Consider the following 13,089-nt stretch of genomic DNA (forward strand, 5'->3'; position numbering starts at 1 on the left):
GCTGTTCTTTAAAGCATTATCCCATATTAGTTCATTGTTTAGGAAGTTTGCCATTTAAAAATAAAAGGCTTCCTTTTTTCTTTCAAAATGGTTACAATGAAATGGGCTGCAGTTCAAAACAATGTAATGTGATTAACGAAATAAGTAGCCTACATTTAATAACAACATAAATGAATGTACAAAACATATGTTTCCTAGTGTTACACAGGGGAGCCACTGGTTTCTGTGTCTTCTGTATTTATTGCCTTCACTGAAGGAAACTGCGTTCCGGTCCCCTTCATCGCTGTTTTTTGACAAAGGCCCTGGTGTTACAACAACTCACCCCACCTATTATACCTCACTGTTGTGGTGGTGTGGGGTGTAACATGAGCACTATTTGTACCCGCCATATAACACAGTTTAGTTAATTGTAGATTTAAAAATGATTAAAGCAAAAAAAAGCTTCTATATAGCTAAATATCTGTTAAATGATAGCTTGCTGTTTACATTCTGAGTAAATATTAATTGACATGATATTTAACATTTGCCATAAAAATAAATATGCAAAGGTGAAACTAAATCGATGTTTACTCCTATATAGGGGTAATGAAACAAAATCCCTTTTTCAAAGTGACAATTACTTCATATAACTTGTGATAATTCACCCAAAAATGAAAATCTTTCACCCTCAATCCTGTATGTCTTTCATCTGTGGAAATTCAGTGGAATTTAGTGTATTTTTCCCTCATGATATTTTAGTATCATTGAGATATCATTATGCTTTTTATTAATATTGTGAAATAATTCTATATTTTAATTCAAAGTTTTAGTTATGTATTTTTGCCATTTTATTTTCAATTTTAACTAAAGGAAAGTAAGAAATGTTGAATTGGCAACTAGATAAAAAAATAAGTTTAAGTTTTTTTTATATAGGCCTAGATATACTATTGTATAACAGAAATGTTTTTATGGTTTTAGTTTTAGTTAACCAGAATTAGAAGTCATTGGAGGCTAAAACTGATGACTGCTGAAAACATCAGCAAAACTGATGTTACCATCATTATTCAAAATATTTCATTTGTGTTCCACACAGAAATTAAAGTCATACAGGTTTAGAACAAAAATAGGGCGAATAGCCTAAACGATGACAAAAGTTTTATTTTTGAGTGAACTATCCCTTTAATAATTGAGACGTTATATCAGAAAACTTCATGTGGTGGACAGATATGGTAAATAATTCATGAGCCATAAAGGGGGTGGGAAATAATCAATTTAGACATTTTTTGTCATTTCCTAGCGTTGTGAAACTAATTACATCGTGATGGTCATATTGAGATGATGCGACCACATCAGAGGGGGTCTATTTTCGTGCAGCGTCGCAGTGGCGGTGGTAAGTCGTCTGCGCGGAGGGATATAGCACGGGACTACACCCAGGCGCTGTCTCAGTCCGTCGGCTTTCTTCCCTGCCCGAGCTGAGATTTCATACAAGCCAACGAGCCGGACAGCACAGGAGACGCCAAAACCCTCCATCCGCTCAACCCTCGCTAGTCCTTCAGCACGTGTAGCGTTAAATCCACTCCAGTGGGTGTAGTACGTCCTATATATCCTTTCAAATCACAGAAAAATGTCTTGGCAAAGCTACGTGGATAACCTGATGGCCGATGGCAGCTGCCAGGATGCCGCCATTGTTGGCTACACGGACGCCAAATATGTTTGGGCATCGTCAGAGGGGGGTACTTTTAGCGGTATAACGGTAAGTTTTTGCTAGATTAGCACCCGTTGTGAGGTTAACACTCCGTTTTGATTTAATTTGAAGTGTAATTTGTGTGTTAGGGCGAGCGGACGGATTCGGGTGTTAGCAAGCTAGTCAGCTTTAGCACGCGTGCATGGGGAGCCGGTCTCGTGCGCGCGAGCTAACCATTTCAAGCATATTTTACAATAAAACGAGCTGTTGTTATCGTGTTTATCTTTAGCAAAACGGCAACGGTAAACTTCAACCTCGATTTTTTTTCTCTTAAAATTGAAAGAGCGGGAGGAAATTGATGTGTTTCCACTGAATGGGTCGAGGCCCAGATGAAAGCACAGGGCTGTGGCAACGGCCTCTAGTCTTCATTACTCATATCACAATGAACCACTTTATGCTTATCTAAAGAACCTAGTTAAAGTGCAACCGCTGTACAGCCGAACCCATCTAGCAAGCTTCCTTTGCATTTTTGAAGAGTGTTATTGGAAGTGAACGGGTCAGGCTCTGATTAAATCACACATTTCCTTTTGCATTATTCAGCATTATCGATTTCTACCATATACACGCGTTGTGCATTGTATTTTTTAGGCCCTTTATGTGCAGAGATCCCCTCGCTAGATCGTTAATAAGCCCCGGATTCATCCAGGGATCGGACTGTCTGATCAGTCTTGAGATAAGCTGCAGTCTTCTTAGGCCATGAGAGGAGGAAGTTCAGACAGTGGCGCCTGTGCTTCCAAGTTTTTTCCCTACAGGAACACAAAGATGGCGTCCCGTCGCCTGTGAATACTCACTTTTCCCCGCATCTCACTGTTAGTATTAGAACTGGAATTATGCTATTGTCATTAAAAAAAGGTGGTTCAACGTAAACTACGTTTATAATTAAACTCCAAGAGTGGGTCAGATTGGCTTCACTCATGCTATGCTGGGAGATCAAATGATCCAATCAGGTTTTCCACAAGGTTCCCTTGAAGTACAGTCCCTATTTTAATGATTTACAGCAGAGACAGTGTAAACATGCATGATACTAAATACTAAATGAAGACTTTTTAAAATGTCTTTCTTTCTTTTTTTCACGTTTAATTTTTCAGCCTGATGAAATCGATGTCATTGTTGGCAAAGACCGAGAGGCCTTTTTCACCAGTGGGCTGACTTTAGGGAAAAAGAAGTGCTCGGTGATCAGAGACAGCCTTCCACTGGAAGGGGACTGGACAATGGACATCAGGACAAAGAGTCATAATGGAGAGCCGACATACAATGTTTCCATAGGCAGAGCTGGCAAAGGTAAACTATACATGTCAAATGTTTAATTTAGCCCACAGATATTTTAGGATCACCCCTGACAAGCTCTTTTATTAATGATTGCCTTTTTATTAGGGTTCTGTGTCTGTTCAAAGTATTAGTGTAGATTATCCCTGTGAAACAAGCTGTATCTAATTCCTTACAATTTTCATATAGATTTATTTCAATAAATATTGTTTTCCATAGCAATTTTAAAATGAATGACCCTTAATGCTAAGATGTGCCCACTCATACAGTCTGCCTTTGTGGTCCTCTTTTTGAATATTAGAAAAACAGACATGGAAGGTACAGTTTCAAACCAGTGCAATCTTCTGTCCCCTACCTCTCCTTTTCTGAAAAAAAAAAAAACACACACACTCGAGAGCTGGATTTCAGCGCTGTGCATGCACAAGCTTTTCTTGATCTAACAGTTTTCTTGAACCGCGTTTGAGATTTACTTTCACCTTGTCACTGACTGTTTATGTTTAATGAATTCGGTACTGGGCTATCAATCATCTGGTTATGCGGTCCACACCCTGTTATCTCTGCCCATGTTAGATAAATCGTCAGGGTGCAAGTTGAGTCTCATAGATTAGAGTCCTGCGCGGGACTGTTTTCTTCATCCCGCGCCCGCCGAATTTTTGACCATTATCGCCCGCTCCCGCAACGTATGTGTTACACTCCCGCCCGCTCCCGCAATATGTATGTCCACTCCCGCCCGCAAAACTCTGAGAATTTATTCCCGCACAATAATAGAGATGCACTGACTTTGTGTCTTCTCCCGTCCCGCAGGAAAAAAAACGCGTATTTGTATTGCTATTGTTAAAGAGATTCATGGGGTTGTTGGTTTCGTTTCCCTGGCCTGCATGTATTCTGACGCACTGATCAGGAAGATGAATAGTAAATGTCAGACTTGCCTTGCTCAGGTTTTGTACTGTAAATACCTTGTTTAAGGTTCTTTTCCACATCATTGACATCTCCATCATGTCGTTAGGCTACCTCCCAATCCCGCAGGGGTTTTATTTGTCCGCCCATTCCCGCCCACAGCAAAGTTCAAACCGCCCGCTCCCGCGAGATTTGCGTTGGGTCCCGTGGGACCCGGCAGGACTCAATCCCAATGCAGCCCTCTATCATAGATGCTGCTTATTTTGCACAATCCTAAAGGTAAAGGTCTATCATTCATAACCTGAGTTAGGTTGCTAGTAGGGCTGGGTAAAAAATATCGATTTCTCGATATTAATCGATTCCCATTTTTACGAACCGATATCGATTCTTAAATCTCAAGAATCGATTAGTCATCCTGTTTTCAGTTGATGAATGAATGGAACATTATAGCGCGCATCCCATCCAATAAATCACAATAATCTTCGTGCTTTGTTACTATTGATACTAAATAAAGTCTCAAATTTCAAATTACGTCCATTTTCTTATGAAATTCAAAAACATAAACACCGTTTTGGCGCTGTGGCGTGAGATCGCTCTGGCTCAGCTCAGCTCTAGAGAAGCAGCAGCGCGGAGCGCACATGATCTCCTCTTCTGCCTTAATAATACCAGTTACAGTGCGAAATAAACATGAATGAACGTCTGAAAGTGTGTTAAAAGATAGAGTACAACGAAATCCGTATCATGTCACATGGAATCGCTCAATCAGTGTTTCAACCGTGGAAAGACGTCAGTAAAACAACTTGTAAACAATGTCATGTAATGTCACATTTACCTCAGAAAAACCATATGTGACCATAAACTCGTTAGTCAGCTAGACAAATTAACTCTAAAGAGGAGCAATTTGCTAAATATATGCACCATATTACATATTCATTATAATTTTTAATGTTCTTCGATATTTAATGCATGTTTGAATAAATCTGGCAAGTTTTTATGACAGCCACCTTTTTAAATGTTTATATTTCATATAACTTTATTATTATAAAAATAAATAATGTAATTTGTATAGCTACAAATCAGTTAATTTTTACCTTCAATATTATTGTAGGCTAATGAAGCCTAGTAGGCTACAACTGACTCCCATAGTTTACAGCATTAGTTAAGAGATTTGTTTTCCTTGAGAAAATTTGCCATGTATTGTACCTGATATCCAAAATAATCAATATTGAATCGAAACGAATTGCAAGCTTGTGAATCGAATTGTGAAATTTGTGTCAATAACCCAGCCCTAGTTGCTAGGATTAAAGGGATAGTTCATCCAAATATTAAAATTCATTTACTCTCCCTGAAGTTGTTTCAAACCTGTGAGTTTTTCTTCTGTTGGACACAAGATTATATTTTGAAGAATGTCAGTAACCAAACAGTTGATGGACCCCATCATGAATCATCAAAAATACTACGGAAGTCAATGGGGTCCATCAACTGTCTGGTTACCAACATTCTTCAAAATATCTTCCTTTGTTTTTACCAGGAGAAAGAAACTCATACAGGTTTGGAACAACACTAGGGTGAGTAAATGAAGACAGAATTAAACATTTTGGGTGAACTATCCCTTTAAGCCCAGTGTGTTTAGCATGTTCAATAGACAATGTGTAGATGTGATCCCATGAAAGTCTCTGAGAGATATCTTGGCAAGGTAACTCCATTTCAAAGGGATTTGGGGGGTGGGGGTTTGAAGGTCCTTTGGAATGTGGCAGCGTCAAATTCCTCTTCCTATTTCCTCTTTCCTGTACGCTAAAATGTGTCACTACACCGCTCAAGCAACAGGCTTCAGACCTTCTTATCAAATACTCTGAATCACTTTCCTGTACTTGGTTGCTTTTAATGGTGAAACGCATGTGCATGCAAACACTTCTGATTGCTATTGTGATTCTCTTTCTCCTCTGTTTCATAATTGTTCCCTTTTTTCCTTAACCACTGCACTTCTCAACTTTCCCCTTCTCTATTTCTTCTCTTTCAGTCTTGGTTCTTGTAATGGGCAAAGAAGGGGTCCATGGAGGCGGATTGAATAAGAAGGCATACTCAATGGCAAAATACTTGAGGGATTCAGGGTTCTAATGTAATTAAGCTTGTTTAGTTTTCACTTGAGGGACAGAAAGAAGAAAGAAGTTTGCTGTTAAGCTTTCTCCTTCAAGCAGTTAATGTCTTGAAAAAATTTAATAGCAATCAAGGGAAGAATGGTGATTATATCCTAATGTCCCCGTGTCATCGGGGGGAAAGACTTTTTTTTTTTTTTTTCAGTTTTGTTCATTTGTCGTCTTTTTTTTCTTTCCTTATGTACTCCAGTGTTGGTTGTAGTCATGGGAAAGGAAGGTACCCACGGAGGATCGCTCAACAAGAAAGCATTTAGCATGGCTGAGTACCTGAGGAAAGTTGGATACTAAAGCAGCCCCTTCCCATCCATCCACACAGCAGCTCACTTTAAATACACCGCACCACACTACCCACCCACCCCTACCCTCATCCTTGCCCCTGCCCTCTTTTGTCAACTTGACAACACTACCAGAAACAGTTAGTAGATGCATTGTTGTCTCTAAATATCTCTGTCCATTTTTTTATGAAGTTTTCCTTTTGTTTAATGCTCCATGTTCTTTAGTTTTCCAAATTCTGACATCTTTTTTTTGTGCCACAGTAAATCAAGCATGTTGGTTTTATGAAGGTTCAGTCACAAACACTACTGTACATACCATAGATGCAAAATGAAGAATTGAAGAATTGGACTGCCCAGAATTTGTGTAAATTCACAAGTAAATGAAGTCACTACATTGTCCAATGTTTTCCTTAGGCACTTGCTAATGAACCAGCTTAAGATAGATTATGCTTCTCGAGTGCTTTGAGTCCTTGCCGAGCTCTCATGGTCTTCCTTGTATACAGCATGTCCAGGATGAAGAAAGTGCATGCATATCTTTTAGGTCAATATCATCTTTTTTCCAATAACTAACTACACCACCGTGTCTCAGCTTTGAGAATGAAGTTAACCAGTCACATAACACTTACTTTATTTGATCGGTTTGATCCTGAATTAATTTAGTAAGCACCTCTGCCCCTGCCCTTGTGAACCGCAACACCCTGGCCCCCGCTGTACCTTCTTTAGTTTGAAAACCTTATATCAAATGCTTTTGCTGTTGTATTTGGATGTGGTCTTGTAAGTCATTGGTCTAATGTTGGAATATTTTGAGTGTGGTGGCAGATCAGCATTTACAAGGTTTGGGTTAAATTGTTCCCCAAGAGCCTTTGCATCCCGGACTCTGTATGGACATTCCATCGCTACAATAGCTCAGGCACTTATAATTGTTGTTTGCCAGCTCCTGTAAAATGTTTTTTCTTTTTTGTTTGTCCTTTTTTGTTTTCTTTTTTTTAAGACAAAAAGTGCTGCCATCCCAATTTACCTCTGGTTCTGTCCATTTCACTTTGGGTTCTCCAATAGGACCAATTTTGTGTTGCATCCGAAGGGATTAACAGAATTGCTCCAAACTGTTGTTGTGAAGGATGACTGCTAGCTTCATCTGTTGCTGACTTTATAACACTAAATTTTCAACACCAAGTACACAATGTAACACCAAGCTAATTTCTATTAAACACTATTACTGGCTTAACAGTTTAAATTAAAAATCAAGTGTATGATAACTACCTGAGAATTTCTCTCATGAATGTCTTGAATAGATGAAATGGCAGTCTTATTGTTAACATGTCACTTCAAAATTCTTAAACATTTTTGACTTTTAATCTGTTATTTTCAAGAATGAAACCATTTGGAAGTCATTGCCTTGTACACTACTTAATTGCGATGTATCAAACTGTCATAGCACGGTACAAATGCTTCATTAAATAGACAAAAAATATATATACTGAAGTAAACTGTGTACACTAACCTTTTCTGGGATATGGTGGTATTAGTTGGAAAAAGACCACTAGTCGAAGTCAGTTGTATTGTGGAAACTTGTTAAATAAAGCTGTGTATCCTGTGCCATAATGTAGATCTGATCTGTTGCTACTGTGAGATGGATTTTAACTGCTGCCTTGTGAGGAGTCAATTCTTTAGTGGCACCTTTGGGATATTTGGCATAAATTCAAACTCCAGGGCTTGTGGAAAATGTACAGAAAAAAAGAAGAAAAAAAACATCAAATTATGTCCAATTCTCTCCCTTCTTACATCTGACCAGATCAACTCAATTTGCGTGAAAGGAAAGAAAAAACAAATGCCATGATTTAACCACCTTGTTTACAGACAGATCAAATAAACCTATTCCAACCAGAAATTTCATTTTGTTCATGTGTTTGTCTTCAAGCATCTTTTTATGAATATGTTGAAAATGAAGTCTACCAAAGACTGTGTAGAGCATGGTAGGTATCAGAAAATGGATTTGCTGCCTGATTAGTTTTTTTCCTTTCTCTCTTAAGATATTTTCTATTCAATATGTGAACTGTTGAAATTAAAGTGAGCACTTGAAGGAAAAATATACTATGCCTCATTGGTTTGTATTTGACATGGATAAGCCTGAAGAGGTCGCTATAATCACAAACATAGTGTACGCAAACTCCGGTTTTGCAGACTAAAATGCATGTTTTAACTGAAAGCAACTTGCACTGACCTATTTTAAAATATGCCCTTGTTTTGTCTCAAGATTAACACCAGTAATGTTTTTTCTAAGGCAGGTTTATAAAATATACTTAAAGGGATAGTTCTCCCCCCCAAAAAATTCTTTCATTATTTAATGGGTTATTGGGCCTGTTTGGTTGCCCACATTCTTCAAAATATCAGTTGTGTTCAGCAGAGGAAAGAAGTTCATAGCCTACAAGTTTGGAATAATGTGTAATTTTTAATTTTTGGATGAACTATCCCTTTAAATGTCCTAATTGAACTAATACTGACTTAATCAAAGCCCTCTCTGTGGAACAAGGCCTTGGTTTAATTTTATTTCCAGAATTAGCTTGTCTGATGTGAAGAGTTGCAAGTATGTACTACATATACATATAATTTGACATGCCATCTAGGACTGGCAGAGTATAACTAGTAAAGATGTGCCTACTCATACACACGATTCACTCTACTTAAGCTTAGACCAGGGGTAGGCAACGTCAGTCCTGCAGAGTTTGGCTCCAACCCTGGAAAAAAATCGCCTGCCTGTAGCAATCCTGAAGACATTGATTAGCTTGTTCAGGTGTGTTTGATTAGGGTTGGAGCACAACTCTGCAGGACATCGGCTCTCCTGGACCGACGTTGCCTACCTCACATATGATACTTATCCACGTCCCTTAATTTCTCTCTCTAGTCTAGGGTGCCTAACAGGTGTCTGATTGGCTGGACGTGCACTAATTGTAGACATACGATCTTATATATTTCAGGTGCTTGAAAAAAGACGCGTTTTTGCGACACACTACAGTGGTGTCCCGCGGAGTGTGTGCAAAATTGTCTTGTCGAATGGCGACTAAAGGGAAACCGATCCTGAAGTTTTTTCTGTTTATTTGGCTTAGCTTTATTAAAGTTAGTGGTTTTGTGGTATTTAATGAGGAAAAGAAACCTTTTTCACTGGGCTCTTCTCACAAGAATGCACGGACAAAGGAGTCATTTGATCGACAAGACGAGAAGCCGAATTCTGGAGCACCGGTTGGGCGCCTTCTCGTTTGGCAAGACCAAGCTCCAAAGTCTCATGGTGATGGTAGTGACCGTTTTTCTTCGGATCTCGGTCGAGCCGATGAGAATGCATACCAGTCAGATGATCCAGGTAAACGATGTACCCGTGATTTTTTTTTATGCATTTGTAAGGAGGATTTAAATCACTAAAAATACAGAATACATGTTTAGTGAATATTTAACAAGAATTTTAGTCCATGACTAGTCATCCAGTTTTATGTTCCCCATTGAGCAAAACAAACAAAATAAAAAATGTACAAATGAGTCTTAAAACAAGATTTGTGCAAACTCATTTTATTGGGATTATTAGGCCTATTAGACAATTGACACCCAGAGGCCAGTTGTATAAACACCCAAGTTATGCTAAGACTATTTTTTGTAGGCCTACTAGTATGACCAACTTGCAATTAATCAAGGGGCAATCAGTCTTACTTTTTAGTTTCAAATTAGACCAATCTACGTTTTTACTTAACTGACTTAAAGCAGTTATGAATAATCTTAATGAAAAAAAAAAAAGTTAGGAATAACTTGTAAAACTAGCAGTTTATGCAACCGGCCACTGAAGCAAAAAGTAATCTTTTAACCTTAAAATACTTGTTGTGTGTATGTCTGTGAGTGTTTGTGTGTGTTTGCTGGTTTTGATAAATGATTGTGTGCATAAAGCATCAATGTGTTTGGAGTGTGTGCGTGTGTTGCTGTGTATTCATTCATTTCACATTCGTTTTTGCGGTTTTTCACTAAAACTAATGAAAAGCTGAATGGTATTTAATGGTCACAACATTGAAGACATAAAAGCATATTAATAATGTCAGTAATTTTATTAACATAATGTCCATTGCTATAGATGTTAATGTTCCACAGCTCTGAAAGATCTTCAAATTACTTTGAATATCACTTGATACTTTTAAAGGGTTAGTTCACCCAAAAATGAAAATTATGTCATTAATGACTCACCCTCATGTCGTCCCAAGCCCGTAAGACCTCCGTTCATCTTCAGAACACAGTTTAAGATATTTTAGATTTAGTCTGAGAGCTTTCTGTCCCTCCATTGAAAATGTATGTGTCCAGGAAGGGAATAATGACATCATCAAAGTAGTCCATGTGACATCAGTTAGAATGTTTTGAAGCTTCGAAAATACATTTTGGTCCAAAAATAACAAAAACTACGACTTTATTCAGCATTGTATGGTCTTCCGGTTCTGTTGTCAATCCGCGTTCAGTGACGTTGATGACGTAAGACGCTGCTGACGTGTATCTGGTGTGTCCGTGTATTGGGGTTCAAATATATATGGCTGGGCAAAAAAATGCAAGTCTTCCTCTGTGTCGAAATCCTTAGACATGTTTGCGAAGATTGTTTTGTTTACAGCGTGCATCTCCCTCAGACTGTAAACGAAGCTCGGGCGCACCAGATTACACGTCAGCAGCGTCTTACATCATCAGCATCACTGAACGCGGCTTGGCAACAGAACCGGAAGACAATACAATGCTGAATAAAGTCGTAGTTTTTGTTATTTTTGGACCAAAATGTATTTTCGATGCTTCAAAACATTCTAACTAACCCACTGATGTCACATGGACTACTTTGATGTTTTTCTAACCTTTCTGGACAAGGACAGTATACAGTGTATACATTCTCAATCGAGGGACAGAAAACTCTCGGACTAAATCTAAAATATCTTAAACTGTGTTCCGAAGATGAACGGAGACCTACGGGCTTGGGATGACATGAGGGTGAGTCATTAATGACATAATTTTCATTTTTGGGTGAACTAACCCTTTAAGATTATTATAAATCTAAGAAGGTAAAGGAGCTCCTCTACCTCCTGTCTAGGTGGTTAGCCATGCATGTCTTATGTGATGCCTGAATTTCAATCGGATTAAGTTATGGGTCATACTTTTGTTGTGATTGGTTGATCAGCGACCAATCAGTGACCAGGCAGTATCATATTAAAAAAAAAAACATTAAAATCTTAGGCTATAAGGCAAAAACCATGTGATGTCCATTCCAATGGTTGCAGGGTCTGAATGGGTTATTTATTGCACCTCCATGCAAAAGCATTTATTTTTGTTTGCATGGTGTTAAAGTTGGACTTGTCTTCCAGTTTACCCTGTTTGTGTCTTCTGTCAAAAGGCGGGATGAAGTTGCAACCTCTTTGGGGACAGGTTTATGGTCTGAACACCCCGTATACTCCAACAGTAGAAAGGCTACTTGATATGAAACCCCAAGTAGATTGTGTTGGAGATTTGATGAAACTGATCGTTCATGGACGAGAGGCTCCTTTTGGATCCAGCTTTCTTATTGATAGAGGTTTGCCTCTCCATTGACATTTAAGGCTTCAAACTTTTGTTTTTTGCTTCCCAAAAATGTATTTTTATCCCTTTGTAGGAAGCAATCCACCACTTCCATTGTCACAGTTGCCCTCAGAATGTGGTCATAGATTTCTGAGAACATGGAGAGACTTTGTTTTCATTATACCAAATGATGGATGTTACGTATCACACGAGGTTTGCATTTAGATTTCAATGTAAATAGAATTATAGCATGCGTTATCCCTTCTGACCTTACTCCTTGGTCTTTTCAGAGAGACACTTTTGTTCTTCCCTTACTTTGGTTTGGATTGGCTGTGAAAATGTCTTGTTCCTCACCAACCTCGGCACAGAGAGCTCCAACTGTCTCCTGCTACACGAATGGCATGATTGTGAGGCTGGATAAAGGAGTCTCTGAGAACCTGAAGATCAAAGGTAACAAACAGGTCCATGTTTGTTTGCATAGGTTGATGTGAGTGTTACAGGTCTAAATTTAGTTAATTATGTTTAAACTTAGTAATGAGTGCGTGGGAGCCTCTAATGAAAGCGTCAACTAGATGTGGATACAGCTTGGGGTCACATGCAGAAAGTGTGGTCATCCATGCTCCGTACATGCCATGCACTGAGCCAAAGGTATGCAATATACAGTATTTTACATTTGCCTAATTTCAGCCAGTTTCTCATCTTGAATAAACTAATCTGCTGCCTTTTACAGGATGGGATGTTCACTCTTAGCATGGCAGCAGACAGCGAGTTTAATCTGTCCTGTCCAGCATTGTCGATTAATCTTCCTATGAGTCTGCCTGATCTTGCACCTAAAAATTATACACTGACTTTTACGCAACAGGCTCTAGTTTCATCAACAGTCCCTCCCACCACCATTACTACTACCACCACCACTAAAACCACTCAGCCAGTAAGGGCTCCAAGTTTAACGACCTCCACAAGTTCACCAGTTCAGAAGTTGGCTACTCTTCCCCTTCCATATAACATCCCGGCCCAGCCAAATTTTAAACCTGTTCCTCCTAGTTACCCTTTTCTACATTTTCCTCCAAACATGTCACCAGAGGTTGTTCCTCAAGGTCCCAAAATTATGGGTCTCCCAACTGCTATCACCCAGCAGCCACAACCACACGTTTACATAAGACCTCCTCAAACTTGGTACCCTTGGATCTCTAAGCCCAGTTTGGGTCTCACCCCT

General features: G+C 38.9%; 1 protein-coding gene across 2 annotated transcripts; it reads left to right on the forward strand.

Moving 5' to 3' along the window:
* Positions 1–1,397: 1,397 nt before the first annotated feature.
* pfn2a (profilin 2a) lies at positions 1,398–8,205 on the forward strand. 2 transcript variants are annotated; one of them, XM_056263191.1, is made up of 3 exons: positions 1,398–1,732; positions 2,812–3,004; positions 5,907–6,217. In XM_056263191.1, exons 1-3 carry the CDS (start codon positions 1,604–1,606, stop codon positions 6,002–6,004), a joined length of 420 nt encoding a protein of 139 aa, XP_056119166.1. In that variant the 5' UTR covers positions 1,398–1,603; the 3' UTR covers positions 6,005–6,217. The 2 variants fall into 2 exon arrangements, with proteins under 2 accessions (XP_056119166.1, XP_056119158.1); XM_056263183.1 differs by lacking the exon at positions 5,907–6,217 and adding an exon at positions 6,233–8,205 and having other exon boundaries at positions 1,409–1,732.
* The last annotated feature ends 4,884 nt before the right edge of the window (positions 8,206–13,089 follow it).

The sequence above is a fragment of the Rhinichthys klamathensis genome, unplaced genomic scaffold (assembly GCF_029890125.1).
Source record: "Rhinichthys klamathensis goyatoka isolate OS25496 unplaced genomic scaffold, OSU_Roscu_1.1 h1tg000011l_1, whole genome shotgun sequence".
Classification (NCBI taxonomy): Eukaryota; Metazoa; Chordata; class Actinopteri; order Cypriniformes; family Leuciscidae; genus Rhinichthys; species Rhinichthys klamathensis.

Bases quoted from the DNA above. Each gene is read 5' to 3' on its own strand.
- pfn2a (XM_056263191.1), top strand. From the start codon at position 1,604: ATGTCTTGGCAAAGCTACGTGGATAACCTGATGGCCGATGGCAGCTGC. The intron at 1,733-2,811 runs GTAAGTTTTTGC...TTAATTTTTCAG, and splicing joins GTACTTTTAGCGGTATAACG to CCTGATGAAATCGATGTCAT. The intron at 3,005-5,906 runs GTAAACTATACA...CTTCTCTTTCAG, and splicing joins CATAGGCAGAGCTGGCAAAG to TCTTGGTTCTTGTAATGGGC.